We start from the raw sequence: 24,397 nt of genomic DNA, 5'->3' as shown, positions 1-24,397 counted from the left end.
CTCCAGCCCACAGGGCTATTCTTGAAACATGATTAGAGTGACTAAGAAACTAAATTTTATTTAATTTTAATTAGTTTAAATTTAAATAGCCATGAGTGGCTACTGTCTACCATATTGGACAGAACAGCTTTGGAACAAGTAGCCTATATCAGCAACTCTGCTGTGTCAGGTCCAGTTTAAAGAGGAAACAGTTTTTATCTCCATAACTGCCACCAAAATGCAGGAGACATGATATGATACTTCTGTCAGAAGTTTGATATTGTAAGGGAAGGATGGACCTGGCAGTTAGGAGACCTGAACATATCCCTTCTTCACACTGAGTCTCAATTTGTGGAATGTAAGGTTGAATAAGATAATGTCTAACCCCCCAAAACAGCTCCTTTAACAACCATTGCTTTTTTGTCTCTCTGTATTCCTGACACTATCCAGATGACTCCTCTGACCTCTATCTTTGGATACTGCTGCTGCTGCTGCTGCTGCTGCTGCTAAGTCACTTCAGTCGTGTCCGACTCTGTGCGACCCCACAGACGGCAGCCCATTGGGCTTCCCCCGTCCCTGGGATTCTCCAGGCAAGAACACTGGAGTGGGTTGCCATTTCCTTCTCCAATGCATGAAAGTAAAAAGTGAAAGTGAAGTCGCTCAGTCACGTCTGACTCTTAGCGATCCCGTGGACCGCAGCCTAATAGGCTCTCTGTCCATGGGATTTTCCAGGCGAGAATATGGAGTGGGGTGCCATTGCCTTCTCCGATCTTTGGATACTAGGCTGACTATATCTGGAAAATAGCCACTTCTCAAAATGTAGAATAGAAATGTCCCCCCAAAAGTCAGTCTTTTCCCTTAGCATGTCTTTACAAGAATCTCATATAGTTTCTATCATTCTTTGCTCTGCCATAGTTTCCTTGGACCAGGAAGCTTCTAACAGACTGAGTCTCCTGACGCATTGTGCTCTTCTGATTCTGGCCAGCCTATCCCTTAGCAAATGTTCACAACATTGGCTACAGCTGTGTAGGGCTTCCACATCGCTTGCCTAAACCACATGTTCTCTATTTGCTGTGGCCTCCACAAGCAGACGCACATCTTCAGTTTGCTGTTGCTCAACATGGCATGGAGATGTGGACCCTGACTGCAGTGAGGCTGCAAGAGCAGAGGATGGGCAATCACGAGATCAGAATTGAGGTTGATGGGCTGTATCGTACAATGGAAAGAATAAAGTGTCTAGAGCTAGAGACACCTACCTGAGTTTCAATCGCACAATAACTGTCTCACCACAGACTATTAATCTGATTTCTAATCTACCCCCAACTATAAAGTGGAAATAGTAATTCTCTCAAAATTATACCACTAACTGAGATAATACTTTAAAAGTGCCTAATAACAGTAAGTGGATGGAAGCTATATAAAATTAATTTGAAGCAGAAGAGACCAGAGATAGGGAAACGGGTTAACAAACAATAAAATAGTGGCAATAAAACAGAGACAAGGTGATGGAGACCTAAAGAAAGATGGTGGCCATGGAAAAAACAAGGTCAACAGATATTTTGAAGGAAGTAAAGGCTCTTAGTGATAGATTAGATAAAGGGAGATAAAGGAGAGGAAGAAATTAAAGATAACTTCAAGGTTACTGGGTGGATGAAATTAAGAACCTTATGATAGATTAAAATCAGGAAATAGGTATTGAAGGGCAGTTTAGAAAGGGAAAACAAGAAAATTTTGAATTAGATTCCCAGGGTTTTAGATTTTAAATCCAATTATTGTTTTCTACATCTATTTACTATTCAAAGAAACTCAGGCAAAAGGTCACTAAGCAACCTGTATAAATCTCAAATGATTTCAATGGCACAATCAAGGTCAAGGCTAAGGTATCTTTATTCCCATATTAAACAACTAGTTCCTTTTGTTTAAACTGAGATGAAAATGTAAGACATTCAAATAAATATTTTTAAGAGAACTTAGTTACAAAAAGGGGCTTCCCTGGTAGCTCAGCTGGTAAAGAATCCGACTGTCATGCAGGAGACCCCAGTTTGGTTCCTGGGTTGGAAGATCCTCTGGAGAAGGGATAGGCTACACACTCCAATATTTTGGGGCTTCCCTGGTGGCTCAGATGGTAGAGAATCCACCTGCAATGCAGGAGACCTGCATTCAGTCCCTGGGTGGGAAGATCCCCTGGAGGAGGGCATGACAATCCGCTCCAGTATTCTTGCCTGGACAATCCCCATGGACAGAGGAGCCTGGCGGGCTACAGTCCATGCGGTCAAAAAGAGTCGGACATGACTAAGCGACTAAGCACAGCACAGTTACAGGAAAAGGTTGGAAATACAGTTTGAGAAAACACTAAAACAGAGAAAACATTTAAAGCTATTAGAATAGATAAGATCACAGAATTACAGAGACAGAGGAAGAACAGATGGTTATTATCTAAAAATGCTAAGTATTAAACAGATGTCAGAGAATCAGAGCACCCAGGTCTTTAGTCCCACCTGCTGCTTCTCTCACCTTCAGGAATAATGACAATGAGGGTGATGATAATATTGACACTGAACTGCTTTTACAGTTGTCTTTAATCAGACTTCCCTATACAATTTAATTTTTGCAACACCCTGGGAACAGATACTATTATTATGCCAAATTGTTATTTTTATTTTTAAAATGTATTATTTATTTATTTTGGCTGTACTACGTAGCATGTGAGATCTTAGTTTCCTGGCCAGGGATTGAATTTGGGCCCTCAGCAGTGAAAGCACTGGGCTCCCAGAGAATTCCCCAGAGAATTTATGCCAAATTTTTAGACAAAAAATTTAAATGCTCAGAAAGGTTTGACCAAAGTCACAAATAAGTGATAGTCAAGATTCAAACTTCGGTAATTAAGTTACACAGAAACAGAGCTGTAATTTGTGTCTAAACTCGGACACCTCAGGGTTACAGAACAGCAGGGGTGAACTGGAAATGTCCAGGGCAGACTAGGTTATGCCATCCCTCTTAAATCAAAAGATGCTTGAAATTAAAAGATGCTTGCTCCTTGAAGAAAAGCTATGACAAACCTAGACAGCATATTAAAAAGCAAAGACATTACTTTGCCAACAAAGGCCCATGTAGTCAAAGCTATTGTTTTTACAGTAGTCATGTACAGTTGTGAGAGTTGGACCATAAAAAGGCTGCTGCTGCTGCTAAATCGCTTCAGTTGTGTCCGACTCTGTGCGACCCCATAAACAGCAGCCCACCAGGCTCTGCCGTCCCTGGGATTCTCCAGGCAAGAACACTGGAGTGGGCTGCCATTTCCTTCTCCAATGCATGAAAGTGAAAAGTGAAAGTGAAGTCACTCAGTATGCAACTCTTTGCGACCCCATGGACTGCAGCCTACCAGGCCCCTCCATCCATGAATCTTCCAGGCAAGAGTATTGGAGTGGGTTGCCATTGCCTTCTCCAATAAAAAGGCTGAGTGCCGAAGAATTGATGCTTTCTAACTGTGGTTTTGGAGAAGACTCTTGAGAGTCCCTTGGATTGCAAGGAGATCAAACCAATCAGTCCTAAAGGAAACAACCCTGAATATTCATTGAAAGGGCTGATGCTGAAGCTGAAATTCCAATATTTTGGCCACCTGATACGAAAAACTGACTCATTTGAAAAGACCTTGATGCTGGGAAAGATTGAAGGCAGGAGAAGAAGGGGACAACAGAGGATGAGATGGTTGGATGGCATCACTGACTCAATGGACATGAGTTTGGGCAAGCTCAGGGAGATGGTGAAGGAGAGGGAAGCCTGGTGTGCCGCAGTGCATGGGGTCGCAAAGAGTCAGTCACAACTGAGCAATTGCACAACAACAAGGACAAAGAAATCTGCCTTAAACATTCTACAAGTATAAATGGTTAATTCTTCATCAGTTTCCTGCATTCAATTCAGTGAGACTTCTACTTTTTCCTTCCAATTACTTCCTTTCCACTGACTTCCAGTACCCCAAATCTCTTGCATTCTTGCTCATATCCTTGGTTTCCTCTATCCCCAAACAATATCTTCTGTTTCAATTATTTGTTGCTGTATATTCCCACATCCACCTCCATTGCCACCACTTTTGTTCTGTTCCAACCTCATTTTACTATCTTTGGTGTAATGGCCCTCTCTCTCTGTCCTCCTCCTTACCTCCCTTACTGTAAATTATCAGTTATCTCTATAAAAGACGAAGATCTGATTCTCTGGTTAAGATTAGGGAATTAGTAAAGGGAGTCCAAAAGATACAACTTTCCAGTTATAAAATAAGTAACTTTTGGAGATGTAACGTACATCATGAAGACCATAATTAATAACAGTTTATTGAATATTTGAAAGTTGCTAAGAGTAAATGTTTTTCTTTTTTTTTTTTTGAAAGTTGCTAAGAGTAAATCTTAAGTTCTCATCACAAGAAGGAAAATTCTCTATAGGTGTTGACAGAAGCTAGCTAGATTTATTATGGTGATCATTTTACAATTTATACAAGTTATCAACTATTATGTAATACACCTGAAACTAGTGAAATGTTATTTGTCAATTATAGCTTAAAAAAAAGACACACAGAAAAAGAATTAAACCCATCAACAGATGAATGGATAAAGAAAATAAAGAAGATGTGGTATATTTATATACAATGGGATAATATTCATCCATAAAAAAAAAGAAATAATGTCATTTGCAACATTATGGATAGAACTACAGATTATTATATGAAGCAAAATAAGTCAGAAAGAGAAAGACAAATACCATATGATATCACTTATATGTGGAATCTAAAATACGACACAAATGAACAAATCTGTGAAACAGAAACAGATTCGCAGACATAGAGAACAGGTTGCCAAGGGCAAGAGGGGTGGGGGATGAAAGGACTGGGAGTCTGGGATTAGGAGATGCAAACCAGTATAAACAGGATGGATAAACAACAAATTCCAACTATATAGCACGGAGAGCTATATTCAATAGCTATATTGAATATATCTGATTCATTTTGCTATATAGCATAAATTAATGCAACACTGTAAATCAATTATACTTCAATAAAATAAAAAACTGAAATAAAAAATTAAATAATATATAACTTCACAATAGTTTCAGGAAAACATTCACAGCTTTTCAGCCCCATCAACCATCTCTTCTGATGCTTTGGGCATCCATCATCCAGGAGGTTGGCAACCTTCCCCTATAATCCCTGCAGGCCCAATGGGCTGAACCGCATTCAGTATATCATAGGACCGTAAAAGCTGCTCATCAATAACAAGTTAAACCAACACAAGTTTCTTACTTTGTAATTCTCTTCTCATAGCACTAAGAACAGCATGCTAGACAAATAAAAGCTGAATACATATTTCTCACATTTATTGTCTTAGCAATACTGCTGTCTTCTACTGGACATGCCACTGGTAAGGAAAAAATAGAATAATCTCTTAAATGAGTGGCAATATGATGACATTTGCCATCCCAAGACTGGGAAATACAATTTATACTTCACTTTAAAGCCATACTATTTTGTTACCTGAACAGATAACTAAGCTTTTCTTCTGGTAAAATCTATGAAGTCATTCTCGAACCAAGTTATTGCCACAAAAACCTCACAATAGTCAAGGATATGGTCCTGCTTTGCGCAAGTGTTAAGAAGTTAACAGTTATCACTTAGTTGGGGATATTCTAAGTTTGTTTACTCTATTAATAGGGTTCTCTCTTGGTCAATGGATCACATTGTTGTGTAAACAAATGGATCTGGAGGTTTTGACTAAAGAAATGTTTTAAAAGTGTTTTTCCCTTTTGTTTATATTGTCACTGCTTGAATGATACTGAGAGATACAGAGATAGCCCCAAGGAAATCTCTACCCAGTCCTCCTCTACTAAAACCTAATATTTATGGGTTTTAGTTGGAATGGGAAATGCTGTGTGCCTGCTTAAATAGCGGTATTATTCTGCTATATGGTGAAATAAGTTCCTATGTTGACTAGAAAACTGTAGAAAATCATGATAAAAACCTGACCTGTTGGAAGGCAGTAAGGCAAAAGGAAAAAAAAGGGGGGGGGGGGCTTTCACCATTCCTTCCATTAAATAAATTCATTTAGGAGGTCTTTTTTGTTGTTAAAAACTCTAAACGCTGTATGACCTTAAACACAAAAGTAATCAAATTAATATCAATATGCTTAAAATTTTGGAGAGACATGTTTTAACCAAAAGAAAAATTATTTTTTTAAGCAAAAGAAGTCAGCATTACAATCTAACCCCTTTCTATTATGTTCGTAGACAGTATTTGGCTTAGTCATTAAAAAACAGGCTATAGGAGAAAAACTGTCAACTTGAACTCCAGCTCAGCAACTGACAAGTTCTAAGATCTTGACCAAATTACTCAACTTCTTTCTACGTCAGTTTATTCGTCTTTAAAAAGCACATAACAATAATAACACATCCCTCACACTAAAACATTGTGAATATTTTAAAAAATCAAGTAGAGGATGGAACAATGTCAAGGACCACAGCACAATAAACGTCAGCTATTATTATTATTATTATTATATACGCAACAAGTCCTGGAGATCTGTCTAATACAGTGAGGAACTCTTTCAAATGTATTTTATATATTGAGCTAAATAACTTCCAAAACACATCTGAATGAATAATCCTGAGTTTCTTATCTACCCAAAAGCAAAGGCAAAAAAAATCAAAAGTGCAAAAATCACTAACCATTGAGCCAGTGGTGCTCTGAAATGTCAGTTCTGATGTAATGGTGGTCATGAGTAGGCCCCAGGGACCGCGTGAACGCAGTATCCTTGCCAAGGAAATCAGAAGCTGTTCCAGAGTAGAGGTACTCATCTGCAAGGGAGGAAAGAATACACAGGACTTCAAGAGTTTACCAGCAGACACTGCTGACAACAGACCAATTTCACGACACGAAACCCAAGATGTTTACTGCATACATCAGAATATATTGTTTTGTAAATTTCCCCTTCAGATTTTGAAAAATCTGCTCAGCTGAAGAAAAAATAACTCAATAAACTTTGGTAAGCTGATTACAAATACTTGAATATAAAAAAGGCCAAAGTCTCCTGAATTAATAATTGCACATGCATTTAGCTTCTGTTATGGAGGCGCTCCTCTTCTTTCCCTTTCCTCACAAATAATTCAAAGATATGTCATAATTAGGAGTCCCTCTTTGTAACAACACACACACACAAAATTAAAAAGTAAACGCCATAACGAGGAATGGATTGTGTAATTAGTATTTACTTAACCGACACAACCTCAGTGACCACAACTTTTCTTTGCCTAACCTCTGCTGAAAGGGAGCTTTCAGCACTGAAGTCATACTTTGTAATTATAACATGTTGCATTCCTTGTAGCTAATCATGTTTCTAATAGTTCTGATAAACAGGAATTTCTGAAAAGGGAAAGATGTGGCCATTACCGCATACCAAACTTCTTTGTCCTGTTATTTGTGTAAAGTAAATATCCATGTCTTACCAGAGACAGGAGAGAGAGAAGAGAAGAGACGGGGGTGCCAGAGGCAGAGAGAGGTGGGGAAGGAGGAGGAGGGTGGAAAGAATGAGGAAGAGAGGGCAGAGGAGTTTACGATGAGGGAGAGGAGAGGAAGAAAGGACGGAGGGGAGACAGGTGGGAGAAGGGGAAAGAAAAGGACGCAAGGGGCAAGAGAGGGGAAATGCGAGTGGTGGTCCGCGTTCCTGATGCACATTGTTAGAAGCGGGGTATGGCAGCAAGAATGCAGTCCCCACAGTAGAACATGTTGCCCCTTTGAGAGCTAAGCCTCTGTTTCAAGAAATCTTTATATTCAACTACTTTGAGTTACACTTAATAGACTAAAATTTTAAAAAATAGCTAAATCTCTACAGAGCATTTAGATTTTTTAAAGCCAATATAAGAACAACTACAATCACTAAAATTCAATTTTCTCAGAAACATATCTTTAAAATTCTGCCTTTGCATAAATAAGTGATTCAGATATTTTAAAAAATCCTCCAATTACATCCACTGAAATAAGACTTTTAGTGAACAGTGTGAGACAACCAACCTAACTATTCATGACAATAGTCAACTTCCAAAGGTGGGGGGGCAGGGGGAATACACACGCACATGCACATAAAAGAGAGAAATCCAGTCATGTAAAGTACAACTATTTTTTCGGGGCGGGGTGGGGGGGGGCACACAGCGCAACATATGGGATCTTATTCCCTGACCAGGTATTGAACCTATGCCCTCTGCAATAGAAAGGCAGAGTGGTACCACTGGACCACCAGGGAAGTTCCCAGTTATATAAAGTAAATGTAGACATCTTACTGATTCCATCTCTTAAAAACATATGGTGAAAGACAATATTTCATTGTGGAGCAAATTTTTAAAAATAGAAGAACCAAACAACAGCATCAGTAGAGACATAAAGGAAATACACCATTAATTTGAAACATAAAACTGCAAACATTCATTTTGCCAGGAAAAAAAATGTATATTTCAACATAAAAGTTGGATCTCTATATCCAGGTTTTAAAAGCGTCTTCTTTGTATTTAAATTACTTAGGGGTTCAGGGGTCACCAATGTCTACAGTCTATTGTTAAAGCTGTGTCAACTCCATTTGACAGATCAGTCACAAATCATCGACCTCATTTTCTGAGGATAATGACTGAACATTAGTCACATAATTTTCAAAACACACACACTTTCACTTCAAAGAAGAGCACTGGTTCTCACAAGGTGAAAATTAAAATGTCATGGTGTGTCACTCTTGATAGTCTATTCAAACACCTGATGGACAAGTTAAATAAAAAGAGACTAAAGTCATGAACAAAACCAAGACAAAAGCAGTCCTTAAAATGGCTGAAACTTAGAGGTCAGAGGTCATGTCGACATTCCACAGAAAAGACTTCAGACCACACAGTACTACCTTCTTTAAACACGATGTTCCTCCTATAAGAGAATTTATGATGTATGCAAGCAAGAGAAAACTGAATGTGCCAGCAAAAATGTCACATTTCTATTAATTCAATCAGGTTATGGTGAAATTGAGGGGAGAGGAGTTACAACATTCTATTGTTTGTGTTCCATAGTTTGATTTGTTTGTTTTATTAATTTATCCACTTACATCTTATTATTACTTCTCCCACTCAAATCTTCAATATTTTGTAATATATTATGTTCAAGGAATTGCTAAATTTAACTGCCATAATGAACCAAATAGGGGCATATAAGCTAAATATAAGAAAATCTGAGTTGTCTATATGTAAAATTATAGCACATATGAATGTCTTTTGCCTTAAACACATTTCAGCCTTTTCAACCTGAAGTTCATTTAAAATGTAACTGTGCAGACAGTAAGGATTACTGGAGACTCACTTTATGGATAAGGAGCTGAGTACAGAGAGATGTGACACTAAAAAACTACCATCAGTCAGTGGATGATTAATCCAAAATAATCTTTAACTCACTAAGACAGTGTGGTTGAATCTACACACACCTTTTTAGAAAAACACCTAAAACCAAGAAATATCCTTTGCTGCTCTTACCTGTCATTACTGAAGCAAAAGGCTGCTGAGGATCAAAGGGACATTTCAGTCTGCCAGACTCCAAATGGTGTGTGTCTAGTTTGAAAATAACTTCCTGTTAAGAGAAATATTAACAGAAGAGTGATTTTTTTTTTTTAATATCAGAATCAGTAAGAACATAGGAGATAAGAACTAAATTCTAACTCATTAATTCAACAAAAACTGAGCATATAGCATGCCCATCAAGCTGTGCTTCTTATTTCTTCCACAAATATTATTTCTGGCAAGACTCAGTTCCCATGTTTTGGTCTCCATTTGCCCTAAGTAGTAATTATAATAATGAATGAATTTTTCAATGCCTTCATCAATTCATTTAGCCTGGACCACTATCATCATCAAAGTCACTATCAAGCAATCCTATATCTGAAGCCTAATAACTAATTTACTGAGTCTAATAAGCCAGTTTCCTCCTCTAAGAATAAGTTTATTAATCATACTTTCAGAACTATGATGGTCTATCTACCTAAGCATCTGCAACTATACCATATTACTTAAGCCTTATGATACTTTGTAATTTTAGTGACATAAAAGTGTTGTAAGGCAGGCAGTTCATTTTCAGAGCTATTGATACATGTGGGCAAAAAAAATTCCAATGTAGTATTTTCACTATTATGAAAACACTATGCACATTAAAGCCACACAGTTATTTTGGCAGAAACATTTATTTTTACAATAGTGGCCACAGACAGAATGGCATTGGCAGACTTCTAATATTCAGGGGAAAAAAAAAAACATCTTAAGTTGAACTTTCCAAGAAAAATATGAATGTATAATGAATATGGCCCCATGAGTTTGAGTGTTTCATAACAATGACAACACTGCATCCAGCAGAAAGACTGGTGACTCAGCCTGCAGACGCGCCAGTGAAATCCAGCATTTCTGACATTCTCTCTAGACGGCATGTCTACAGAGTTATATCAGAACACACATGCAATTAAAAGGAATCATTCAGTGCCGCTTATCTGGAAAGCAGGCAAAGAAGCAAAAGGGAGAGAAAAAATTGATTATTTGGATTATTATTCTTGTATGATGTGACATTTCACATCTTTTTCTTTTAAACAGTACTAACAGTAACTACTGCCTTATTAAAAAATAGCAATACTAATTTAAATAGCATGATTAACAATTGCTATTTAATAGTTTTAAGAAAATAAGCTCTAATACTAAGAGTGACGGTATTTAACAGTTAATACATACTAATCATGAGCAGGAATTTCATGTACATTATCTCACTGAATCATCACCATAAATGTAAAGATGTGGCTACTTTATGAATTCCAGCTTTACAAGAGGAATATTGAGAGAAAAGGGAGAAGGATCTTGTTCAGCATCACATAATGAATAAGATGCAGAGGAGGAGCTTGAACTCAGGGCTGTCTCCAAAGTTCATGCTCTTAACAAATCTAATCTCAGGATTTCAAATTCACGGATTTAAAAATGTGCTGAAATTAATTTATAGACTCACCATGACCATGTAACATGATCAAGCTCAAGTATGTTTAGTTAGAACAGTTCAGCTAATGATAAGTTGTGATAGTGGCGCCTAGGCATGAAAAAAGTCCAATGAGAACACTTTTAGGGCATGTTTCCCAACCGTGGATGGGGCTATAGATATGTCAGGAAAAAACACCTACAGATCACAGCCCTTAAGAATGTTTAAATATCATTAAGGGCACATTATTCTCCACAGGTCAAACAGAACTGTTGACTCTAAAGCCTATAATGGGACGCTGTAAAGGGAAAAAGTAAACTGAATTCTGGTGTGCCAGAAGATTATCGTAAAAAGCTCAAAAAGAAAACCTAAGAAAGTATCTGGGACAATGTCATAGTTGATGCAAAGTCCTAGATAAATCCTTATAACTGTACAGACTCCTGTTGTCAAAATGTAATATTTCATGAAATTCTCAAGATAAGCCCATATAAAAGTGTTATCTGTGGAGGCTAAGGACAAGGTCTGCCTTACAATCTCCTGGAGAAAGGAGAGAGCAGGAAAGCAGGCTTCCTTGGCTGCAGTCAAGGACACCAACAGGAAAACGATGTCAAAAATAAAGGCTGACACAATGGACTTCCTGAGATAAACTGAATTACATGACATTTTAACTTTTGAGACAAGTTTAATTTTATAAGATTGGCCCCACCTAATTCATTACACAAAAAGCACCTGTCCAAACTACACACAGAGAAATACTGTTGAAGGGAAGACAGAAGAAGATAAGAATGGGAAATTTTAATCATCACAACAACTAGGCAAAGTTATTGTTAATATCATATTAATTATGAACATTATTAATATTTAATATGAGGTTTGCAGTAGCAAAGGGAGATTCCAGAGGAAAGAACATGCTCCCAAGCTAACCCTTAAAAAACTATCAGGCACCCCCAGTATTGTGGATAGATAGATGGCAGACATTATTCTTAAATAAAGTTTATATACATACTTTGCAAATACTCGCCTTTTTACCTTTCTGTGTTCTTGTTGCCTAATACAGCTGAGTATTAAGAGCCCAGAATGGAGAAGTGATATGCCAAAGCCCACGCAATCGTTTTCTCATTTTATTCTTAAAATAACTCTGTGAGTTACTATTACTATCATCATCCTTTTGCTGAATAAACAGAAGCTTAGAAAGTATATGCAGAAGGCCATGGAGCTGGTAAATGACCGGGGCCATAATTCAAACTCTGGCTCCCCATGTTCAAATTCTCAGTTGTTGTCAACAGCCCTGACTTCTATCCTGAAATCCAGATCCAACTGCCCATTTGGCATGACCTACAGAGCATTTCTCAAAAGCAGAATGTATAAAACTAACTCACCATTTTCCCCACAAATTTGTTACTTGTCTCAGCTCAATAAATAACACTATTCTCCAGCTCACTGCCAAAGATAGAAATCTGGAATTCATTTCAGTTGTTTCCTCTTTCTTCTCGTTGCCCCCGACACAAAAGAGTGTCCCCCAAGAAGGGGGACTCTACACACTTCTCTCCTCCATCTCTGTGTTACTATTCCCTCTTCCAAGTCATCTTAGAAGCAACCTTATCTATTTCAGAATGACGTGCCTTCCCTCTGAGCTGGACAGTGAATCCTGGGACTAATAATTCATTTCAGAAGTGGACAGTCTTCAGGCAGTGTTGCCATATAATTACCTGTCTTCCAGACTAGTGAGAAATTCACAAGGCTCAATACCCCTGTTCACCTATAAGCTCCCATTCACAGAACCTGTAAGTTTGACGGCCCCAGGGCTTTTTGACAGTTTCAAGCTAAGTAATTAGCTCCTTCTAAATTCCTTTTCAGTACTTTCCACTTTTAGGAGTTAAAGAACACTATTTGCATCCCTCAGCAGGTTGTGAGTTTGGCCTTTAGCCCCAGGCCTCAAAATATATCCAAGTTGTGGGGCTATCTCATATAATTACACCCTATGCTATGAGCCACTGTTATATATTACCCTTCATCAAAGCCAGGCAACAGAACATTACACCAGCAACAAAGAATGATGGATTCAAGTTGCCAAGTCTCCTAGTGGTTCAGAGATTTAACTATCAGGGTTGCTTTTCTTTCAAACCATTGAGTCTGGGCTGGTTAGACAAGTTGGTTAGAGAGAAAAATTTATCCAGCCACAGTTATGGGTTTGATCTCTGCTTGAATCAGTTAAATCAATGCAAAGAAACCTGTACTATGAGCCCATTCTTTACTTTCAAACACACAGCCAAATACCCTTAAAATATGTGTGGTTAGTCACAAGAAGTATATAAATAAACATAAGGATGACAGTGTAACCCATCAACATAAATCCATACAAAGTAATGCTTTAGAGTACAGACTCTAAAGCTCAGCTGGGCATGCTCGCTCTAGAGACAGACTACTTGGGTTCAATTCCTTGCTAGACCATTTATCAGCTGGGTAATCTTAGGCATGTTATTTCATTCCACTGAGATTCCATTTTCACTAATTTGCAAACTGGGAGTTATAAAGGTATAAAGGTACAAAAGACCCTGGTGCTGGGAAAGATTGAGAGCAGGAGGAGAAGGAGACGACAGAGGATGAGATGGTTGGATGGCATCACCAACTCAATGGACATGGGTTTGGGTGGACTCCGGGAGTTGGTGATGAACAGGGAGGCCTGGCGTGCTGCGGTTCATGGGGTCGCAAAGAGGCAGACACGACTGAGTGACTGAACTGGACTGAGAGGTACAAACTTCATTAAGAGTGTTGCAAAATTCCAAAACACAATCCATGCAAAGTGCCTGGCACAGGCCATGACACAAATAAAGCACTGTAACAAATTAATATTGATTAAATTATTGCAGTATGTATGTTTCTCATTTATTGAAATGCTCATTGATAGATGGAAAGCATTACTCCTAATTAATACTTCCTACATTTCCACTATGCCAATTTGGTCTGGCAGAAATAAGTCCAGTATGATAATAAGTATGATAACAACTAACTATACAATTTTAAGAAAATCATTAAGATTATCTGTATTTAGTGTCTGCTATTGTAAACATATGCAACAGGTCAAATTTGTTGGATGGAAAAAATTAAGTTATTTAGAAGATACCATTCTGTCACAAGGTCTTACAGGAAACGAATTTTTACCGACAGCAACATCATAAACAGATCGAGTTATATAGGAAGCTCAAGAGAAAATAAAGCTGTACATAGAGCCTAGAAAACAAGCACGTTCAACATTTTACACTATTAATTTTAATCATGTCACTAAAAAACTTTTGATAGAAGAAGTTTTTATTAGGTGGATAAAGCAGATAATCAAAATGGTAATAATCTATAAAGTGGTTGGGAACACAAGTTCTTAGTTCATACAGAAAGTGATTCAACTTTTATATTCAAATCTACTTATTTTATGTCATAGGCAGTAAATAATATGCTATTATAGTAAATTGTTTTCATGCTATTTCACAATATTACCTCCTTGTAAATTCCAAGATCAATATATCCACATATTGGATGAAATGCTCCAGTTCCACAGACATAAACGTGAGTTTTGTTATAGGGTTGAAGTACTCTGATGAAATTTGCACATTCTGTCTATTGGGCATAAAAAACATAAAAGCATTAGCATATAATTCAGGTATTTCAAAGTATCATTCATACCACCTGCTTTCCAAGTAGATTGATCATCAAAAATAAGTGCTAAAATAAAAAAGATTTATGAGAAATGCTTAACACTTGACTTAGCAAAGGAGGCAAAACAAATTAGAAACTATGACTTGAAGCTTTTTTTTTGAAGTTTTATGGTTTTGAAGTAACCAGAGTACTAGAATGCACATTTCTACTGTAGGACTCAGTGGGACCTACAGAATGAATATATACAGAGTATGAAAGAGGTATTTATACTTACTTTCAAGAATTACCTACAGAACCAAACCCAAACCAAACATTATGTTCTGATGTTCCTACATTTTCTGTCCCATACAGATCATACTGTGTGCAGTTTCAACTGAATCAGCTACACTAAACATAACACATAATACAGACGTCTTCCTATATATTATTCCATTCTTATTTTCCAGAATGCCCTACCACTTTATTTCCATTTTTTTCCAATGTTACAGAGCCTTTAAGACTTAGCTTAATTCCAGCTTATTTTAAGAACTTGTTTCTTCCATAAATATTTTTTATGCCAAGTCAAAATTTTAAGATACTTATATTTTTGCCTCTTTTCCAAATGCTTGAGCCTAAAAGTATTCTTTGAAATGTGTATCTTTATAACTTAATTATTTTCTATCCCCGAACTGCTTGTAAATAGTGACTCCATTTTTCAGAATAGTCATTCTTATTATTTTCAATTCATCTCCTCTAAGCCATCCCTTACCTTTACATAATTACTGGAAACAATTTTTAACTAACTTCATAATCCCTGGACCCAAAGACTCCAAGAAAACACTGGGCAATAGTATACTTTTATTTTAAATAAAAATAAAAGGAGATGGACAAGTGTTTAAATCAAAATAAAAGGAGATGGACAAGTGTTTACTAAGGAGGTTGGAAAACTATGAAATCACTGAGATTCAGAGAAAAGGTCCATTTTCTCTTGCCTGAGTGGCCACAGGTCCCTCACCTGTCAGGTCACTGTTGTCATTAGGGTTGTTAGGAGGAGAATATTAAAAAATAAAAAAGACAAAAACCAACTGGTAGGATGATTTTTTAAATTAAATAAATATTTTTAACAGCAGATGATAACTTAGCTGATAGGATTATGATTGTTATGTGGATGAAAATAAAGAATATAACACTTAATAATTGCTTATCACATACTCTGATTTTGATCTATACAAAATAATCAGTTTCTCAGTGGCTGTTCTGATTTCCGGGGAAATAGCTATTTCTGCATAGCTGTGGTACAGAGGTTCTAGTACCTAGTTCTTTTTTGTCCAGCTGGCCTGGCAATCTCATGTCTCAAGAATTTGTAGATCCCAGTGAATAAAATCTGCACATTCTACTACAGAAAAAAAGTTAGTTCTATAAAGAACTAACTTACTGAGTTTTCTGCTCTCTGCTTCTATACAAACAAAGCAGTTGCTTAAGACTAAATGAGAGGACAGTATCAGCCAGTCCCTCAGTTAGCCATAGAAGAGAAGGATGTTCATCATGTAGGAAGAGTCAGAATTCTCTAATAGCAGCAGGACAACTACATATGGTTACACGTTTGTGCTGCAAAAAAAGAAAGCCCTATTTTACCATATGCAAATCATACTGTAGAATCCTTAATATCCTGAATATTTTCATACATTTAATATATGTTCTCATATAAGTATTATATGTAGACTCCTAAGAAAGGAAAATTTTATATTCATTGAGACAATTTATCTGGCAGACAATCTTAACAAAATCATATCATATGTTTTTCACCCTTCCATCAAGGTATCTGATGAAGAGAATTTATTTTTTATTGACACAAAAGCACTGTAGAAAACTAGCTTCATGTTCTTTTATATACTGTTAGACAATCACAAATGAAAACTTAATTCAGAGAAAAAATTCGCCCTACTACTGGTTTTGAACAAATGGCTCAGTAACATGAGATAAGCTAGGGCAAGAAAGAGTAAAAATGTAGGTGATCATCAGATAAATTCTAATGATGGCTTCACTGGTAGGGTAAGAGATTCTAATATTCTCCAGCCTTCATCTTGCTCACTCATGTTCAGTGAAGGGACTTCTACTTATCAGTCTTTTCCCCACAAAGAGGTTTATGCAAGGGTAAAATCTATACAAGAAATAGTACACAGGTTGGGGAAGAGTGTAGCGGGATATGCCTGGAGGGAGGTGGGATTGCCTCACTGCTGGTAGTTACATCATGTTTCAAAAGTTGTTTTACCAGAGTCATAGAATTTAGAGAAAAATGGTTATGGAGTGAATATTTATGTCCTCCCCAAATTCATAGGTTGAAACCCTAACGCCCCCAGGGTGATGGTGGTCAGAGGTCAGGTTTTTAGGAAGTAAGTAGCTAGAAGACTTCTGGGAGTCCCTTGGAAAGTAGAGAGATCAAACTAGTCAATCTTAAAGGAAATCAACCAGAATACTTTTTGGAATGACTGATGCTGAATCTCCAATACTTTGGCCACCTGATGTGAACAGCTGATTCATTGGAAAAAAAACCCTAATGCTGGGAAAGATTGAAGGAAGAAGGAGAAGAGGGAGACGGAGGATGAGATGGTTGGATGGTACCACCAATATAATGAACATGAACTTGGGAAAACTCCAGGAGATGGTGAGGGACAGGCAAGCCTTGTGTGCTGCAGTCCATGGGGGTCGCAAAGAGTCAGACACAACTTGGCAACTGAACAATAACAACAGCCTTAGAAGAGGTCAGGAGGCTGGAATCCTCCTAATAGGATTCATGCCTTTATAAGAAGAGACCAGGGTAATAATAAATAAAAAATGAAAATAAACACAAGAAGAGACCAGGGCACTTGCTCTCACTTTCTCTGCCCTGTACAGATACCACCGGAAGACGGCCACCTATGAGCCAAGAAGAGAATTTTCCCTAGAAACTAAGTCAGCCTGCACTTTGATATTGGACTTCCCAGGCTCCAGAATTGTCAGAAATAAATGGCTGTTGTTAAAGCAGCCTCGTTTATGGTATTTTGTTATGGTAGCTCAAGCCGACTAACACAGTAATTTTACAAGACTTTGAAATAAATATTTGTATAAAGAAATAAAACAACTGCCTTTCCAGATTATAAATTATAAAGTCCAAATGATTAGAGACTGTGAGACACAGCACTGTTTAAAAAGGCAAATAAGGCCCAGAGTGAAACATCACACACAAAGGAGATATAATTTGAGTGATGATAAAGAAAAAGCTCTGAATCACACCTAAAACATTCCACATCCTTTAACTTCTCTGGGAGTACTTAGTAAGATGCAGCAAGCCCTGGAAAGTAACCCATTATGCTAGTTCCTGACTTGGTGAGATATTACCAAGGATTTATTTATGAAATTCCTCCCTTCTCTAAGATTGGGCTGCCATGGAACAGAACACTGTAGGGACAGTCCTGAATTTTCCGACTCAATTTACCCTAAAGTCAGTTCTGCCCAAAGTTTCCTGTCGACGAAGTTGATGGCAGACAGTTCTCTAAGAAGACTGGAGGCAATGAAAAGGCATTGGTTACCAGAAGGAAAGAAACCTGGGAAGAGATTCTAAAAGATAAAGTCTCTTATTTTAAATTTTGCCTAGGGTGGTCATTTCAGCCAAACACTAGTGCCTCAAGTGAAACAAAAGTCTTTCTCTTTTAATTTATAACATTTGTTAAGGCTCAAAGATTCTGTGTTTTCTTTTTGTGCACAAGTTTCATTAAGTTTTGCTTAAATAGCACGAGCAATAATTAACTTGATTTAATTCACTTAGCAACCTGCATAGCTATTATAAGGGTGGTGTAATTCTGTGGGGCATGAAGAAAGAAAACTCTGAGAAGCAGCTTTTTTAATTTTCCCTGAAAGCTGACTAATTTATAGCTATTGCCACAATGGTAAGGGTTGCTGCACATGATCAAACAATTCAACTCAGTGAGTGATATACTCAACCTTGGAAGAGAACTGAATTTCTCCTTCCTTCCTATGCTTCCTACCTACTCTCTTTCCCACCTCCTCAACTCTCCACTATAAGACAGACTGAAAAAGACAGAATTAAAAACAAGTACCAACCTCTGGGCTTCCCAGGTGGCACTAGCGGTAAAGAACACACCTGCCAATGCAGGACACTTAAGAGAAATCGGGAAGATCCCCTGGAGAAGGCACAGCAACCCACTCCAGTATTCTTGCCAGGAGAATCCCATGGACAGAGGATCCTGGAGGGCCACAGTCCACGGGGTCGCACAGAGTCGGACAGGACTGAAGCGACTTAGCATGCATGCACACATAGTAGTAACGGCTCAGTGATAAAGGAATCCCCCTGCTAATGCAGGAGTCCCAGGTTGGGTAAATGGGTTGGGAAGATCCGATGGAGAAGGAAATGGCAACTCACTTCAGTATTCTTGCCTGGGAAATCCCATGAACAGAGAATCCCATGGGAGGCTGCAGTCCATAGCGTTGCACAGAGTTGGACACGACTGAAGCGACTTAGCATGCACACACAGACACCGACTTGCTGATTTTTTCAAGTTATATTGCTCGTTTCAATATCTACCTTTGTACATATTTCTTTCTGTTGCTGTTCAGTCACTAAGTCCTATCTAACTCCTTGTGACCCCATGGACTGTAGCCTGCCAGGCTCCGTATACTATGAGAGTGCCAGGGCAAGAATACTGGAGTGGGTTGCCATTTCCTTCTCCAGGGAATCTTTCCAACCCAGGGATTGAACCCATGTCTCCTGCATTGGCAGGTGGATTCTTTACGACTGAGCCAGCAGGGAAGCCCCAAACACATCCTTACACACATATATAAATGGATATATAGCTAAATAAATAAAACAAATATAAAACTCAATACTTAGAGAAAAGACAAATACCTATTAGTCTATGTTTTAACATCTAGAACTTGTTTCCCCCTAATATTGGAAAAATATTAGCAAAACAGAAGTACTTGTAAGTCTCTAATTTTACATGTAGTTCGATTAAATCCAATACAGCTTTATATGTGTTTCTGATAACTGACTTATAATCATTAATTTTAATTTATTTAGGTAATACATGAAAAGACACTTATGATTAAGAATCTGGTCAGTTTTTGTGTTTAGTATATTTCGCAGAATACTGTGATCTTCAATTTGTTTGATCCTGTGCCACATGCCTATCATTGTGGTACATCTTAGGTTTGTCAGGTAGACCTCTGCTAAAATTCAGTCTGCAAAGATATCTGTTTAGGTCTTATAATATTGAAAACATTTTAATAAGTTGTCAACACTTCAGAATAAGTATATGAAAATCCAAATATCACATTTCTCGCAAAAATGAAATATCTAACAGGTTTCTACCACTTATGGTAGAAGAGGAAAAAAAAAATTAAAGGAAAAAAATTGAGAGATGTGCCTATAAAAGTCTAAACACCAAATAGGAAAACTAGGAAAGGATATTTTTTACATGAGTGGGACACAAAGCAATCATATATGAATATAAATCTTAATTTTACAAATACATAGGATATTTAGTGTTTATAGTAATGAACGAATTTCAAGCTAAAAACAAAAATAATTTTGTTGGCAAAAATTAAATATATTTATTTCATTCATTAATATATTAATATTAAGCATTAAGTACATGTTGTATACAACATTAGCAAGGGTATGGGGAAATATACCCTCTTAAGAGCATATACTGCTAGTTGAAGTATAAGAAGCTTAAACTTTCTGGAGGGCCATTTTACAATGCATAAAATATTTTATATCCTTTGACCAGTAATTATACCCAATAACCAAAGATGCTCACAATATTTATATATAAGGTTTTTCATGTGTGGCATCATTTACAATAGTAAAAACTGGATATAAACCAAAACTCTAACAATAGGGGATTGGTGAAATAATATATAAAGGAATGCAGTGCAGCTATTAAAAGTAGTGTTATAAAAAGGAATTTAATGACATGGGAAAATGCTCATGGCAGTCTGTGAAGTGAAAAAAAAATGTTTTAAGGGACTATGTATACAATGATTTCATTCTGAAAAATAGTAAATAGATAAGATAGAAGAATAAACATCAAAATGTCACCAGCTATCTCTGGGTAATGTTCATGGGGAAAGGAATATTTACAGATGAATCTATATAATTTGCAGACTTTCTGCAATGAACACTTTGCTTTACTTTTAGATGTTCTTTAAAATGGAAAATAAACGTAATCAGAGAACTTTAGAGACGGAAGATCCTTTAACTCTATGCAGTGTCTCTACTGACAAGGTTGTGTGCCCTGATAGTTAAGCTGATGAACAGCCCAGGCTGCCCACACCCCATCCATTCTTTTGCCAGGACTGAGCTGTTTACCCCACTGTTCTATCGCGGGACCATCTATTTCTATAGTGACTTTCTGTTGAATAACATTCTAAACAGAAACAAAACAGACCAAAGAGCTTCCTGTCACCTCTTCCTTCCCTGGATTAAAACTGGGGACTGTCCTCAAACAAGAAGACTAGTTCTCTTCGGTATCCTGTTCTTCCACCCTCTCCGCACACCAACTAGCTAACTTTCATTATGGTAAATAATTCACTATTTTTCAGTTATACAGTACCTCTGTGTAAAGGGATAGTCTTTCTAAACACTTGTTAATTCTCAATACACTCTTGGGAAGTAGGTAAAAATTACTAGAGAAGGGAGAGAGAGGGTAACACCAAAGGTGGTAAGAGATGATAATAAAGCCACACACTAGTCTCAGTTTTCTGTTGACCAAAATCTATGTAATGATGTAAAATGAGGATCTGTGTTATGGTGACAGTGAAGAGAGAAATGGTTTGAGGGATTCAGTTTGTAGACCTTACACATAAAACTCAAATCTTGATGTGTAGATTATAGTATTTCATAAGAGCACAGATTGTGGGGCAAGCCTTCTGGATTTAATTCCTGGCTTCGCTATTTACTGAATATGTAATATTGGGCAAGGCAGTTAATTGTTCTGGTTTCAGTCTTCTCATCTGGAGAATGAGGAATAATAATAAAATCTAACATATTGTTTTAAGGATTAATCAAGATTATAAGTATAAAGCATTGAAAGCAGTTCCTAGAACATGGTAAGTACTATAAATATGTTACCTATTCTTAGTAACTCTAAAATATTATTTTAAAGGGTCAAATTAAAAAAGGAGACAGACACTTTCATTATTCCTACATACTTCAACAGCAAACTTTACAGACTTCAGTAAAAAGAGAAAAGTTCCCCAAAACTCTAATCCTAAGTTAATAGTAGGTGTTAGAGGTGACTATCAGCTCTCAAATACAATTGAATTGGAAGAATAGATTCCATATACTGGTTCTTATGTGCTGTCTAGGACACTACCTTCAAAACAGTTTATCACTCTTTGCTTTAACTTAATAAAAGGGGCAACTGAGTTACTATGTAACTGGAATTAGTGAACATACTGAAATGAGAACACTGACACAATTAAAACCTTCACTGACTGTCTGGCCTTGAGAGCTTATCCTCATGTATTCCATGGGAAAATTGACACTATTTCATTGCAGTACATTTAAAACAGCCTTTTCCTCCTTGCCTCTTCATCAGACACTCAATACTAGTGATATACAAAACATTAAAATGTTCACACTGTTTATGATATACTTCTATTGTTATGCAACAAAATAATTTTGAAAAATCATAACCAAAGCATCTATTTTCCCCATGAGTTCAAAAAAGTACTGTTGCTTTTTCAGACCTGGGCACTTACTCCCAGGGTACCTGACACTGAACAGGGTGAAGAGATTAGAGACATGAAAAGAAGAATATATTCTAAATTAGTTTAATCTCTTTCATTTCTAGTAAAATAAATATAAAAACGTTCTCCTGTTGCATCTGAAACAAACACTCCCTGATATATTTCTGCTAACATTAGGTGCCCGAAAATATCACATTTAACACTGACTGAATACAAAATCAGGCATAATCAAAAGTTTCTTTCTTTAGTTTCGATTATTTTGTTTTGCAGGACAATCGTCCTTCAGTATCCTTAGGGAATTGGCTCCAAAACCCTGACAGATATCAAAATCTGAAGATGCTGAAGTCCTTTATATAAAAAGGCAGAAAAACCTCTACATGTCTTCCCATATACTTTATCTCTAGATTACTTATAATACTTAATACTATGTAAATGATACATAAACAACTGTAATATAAACAGTTGTAAATACAATGTAAACACTATATAAAGGTTCCCAGAGGCAGTACATTCAAGTTTGTTTTTTGAGACTGTCTGGAATTTCTTTTTTGAAATATTTGTGATCCATAATTGGATATATGGGTCAATATAACTCAAGAATATAGCTATACATATTTAGGCTCTTAATAAATATTTGTTGAGTAAATGAATGAACAAATGAGTGAATAAATCAGTTGTTATGAGGCTTCCCTGCTGGCTCAGATGGTAAAGAATCTGCCTTTAGTGTAGGAGACCTGGGTTCAGTCCCTGGGTCAGAAAGATGCCCTGGAGAAGGAAATGGCAACCCACTCCAGTATTCTTGCCTGGGAAATTTCACAGACAGAGGAGCCTGGTGGGCTACAGTCCATGGGGTCGCAAAGAGTTGGACACAACTGAGCGACTTTCACTTTCATTTTTCACTTTGGACTGGTAGGCTTCTAAGCTTCCCCTTAAATTTATTAAGCAACATGTCATGTTGCTTTACCTTTATCACAATATTAAAGTGAGAATTTTTTAATCCAGTTATGCTTTCACACAACACACACTATTTGCTGTTATTAAAGATAAGGGCACTGCTCAGCTTAATATTCTTGGGTTATAGTGGTTGGACATGAGTTTGAGTAAACTCCGGGAGTTGGTGATGGACAGGGAGGCCTGGCGTGCTGCGATTCATGGGGTCGCAAAGAGTCGGTCACAACTGAGCGACTGAACTGACTGAACTGAACTGATAGTGGTTAGGGGAAATATTCCAGGATGATGCAAAGGAAGCCTCATGATATCCATGCTTTTGCCCAAAGTTGGAACTTTGTCATCTTGAGTTATATTCAGGGGGTGACTTATTTTTCCAAAGAAGAGCAATTCTCCCTATCATTACAGTGCAAGAAGTCAGGGCAGAATACAGAGCATCTGACCTGAATCAGAACTTTCAGATGAGAAGAGGTGGTCAAAGCCTTAGCATCACAGGAGATTAAACAGGCAACACAGTTGGACAGAGCAAGCAGGACAACCGATCTTTCTTATTATCTCTATAATGCCTACTTTTGAAAGAATTCTTGTAGTTATAAATTTAGCTTCACCCAAAAGTAAATGCCAAGTGTGTGTTTGTAATGCTACAACAACTGATGATTTTGTGTGCATTCAAAAAATACACAGATTAGATAAAAATACACAATTCTAGAAATATAGTATTTCCTGATAGTTTATTTTTAAATATTTTAAATGTATTTTTGGTATTTTTTTGTGAAGAAAATACAATCAGAATTAACACTTTAGAAAGTGTAGTATTTCTAAATTTCTGAGAATAATGTCATTCATTTTGGCAAAGTAGAAATATTTTATACCATATTAATCTTTACACAGACTATTAGTGTGGTTGTAAAAATAATATACTAATGCCATTCATTCAATAAAATTTAATATAAATATTTGCTATCATATCAGTACCAGTTTAACAAAGATATTTTTGAAAGTCTCATACTTACATTGGCATCTTTCCCAGCTAATTTACACAATTCCACCCGTTCCTTTGCAGCAGGCCAATAAATCTGTAAA

At 37.0% G+C, this 24,397-nt stretch overlaps 1 protein-coding gene across 3 annotated transcripts in view; it reads right to left on the bottom strand.

Annotated features, from left to right (window-relative positions):
* SEMA3D (semaphorin 3D) overlaps positions 1-24,397 on the bottom strand; it is a 234,727-nt gene that overhangs the window by 68,765 nt on the left and 141,565 nt on the right. For all 3 annotated transcript variants that reach the window (XM_043462892.1, XM_043462891.1, XM_043462890.1), the window contains 4 exons: positions 24,328-24,390; positions 14,477-14,596; positions 9,514-9,607; positions 6,685-6,813 (listed from right to left, as the gene is read on the bottom strand). In XM_043462892.1, coding sequence (XP_043318827.1) covers positions 6,685-6,813; positions 9,514-9,607; positions 14,477-14,596; positions 24,328-24,390 — 406 coding nt within the window. The remainder of the gene's footprint in view (positions 1-6,684; positions 6,814-9,513; positions 9,608-14,476; positions 14,597-24,327; positions 24,391-24,397) is intronic.

Source organism: Cervus canadensis, chromosome 3 (assembly GCF_019320065.1).
Source record: "Cervus canadensis isolate Bull #8, Minnesota chromosome 3, ASM1932006v1, whole genome shotgun sequence".
In the NCBI taxonomy this organism is placed as follows: domain Eukaryota; kingdom Metazoa; phylum Chordata; class Mammalia; order Artiodactyla; family Cervidae; genus Cervus; species Cervus canadensis.
This window is presented reverse-complemented; position numbering and strand designations above follow the sequence as displayed.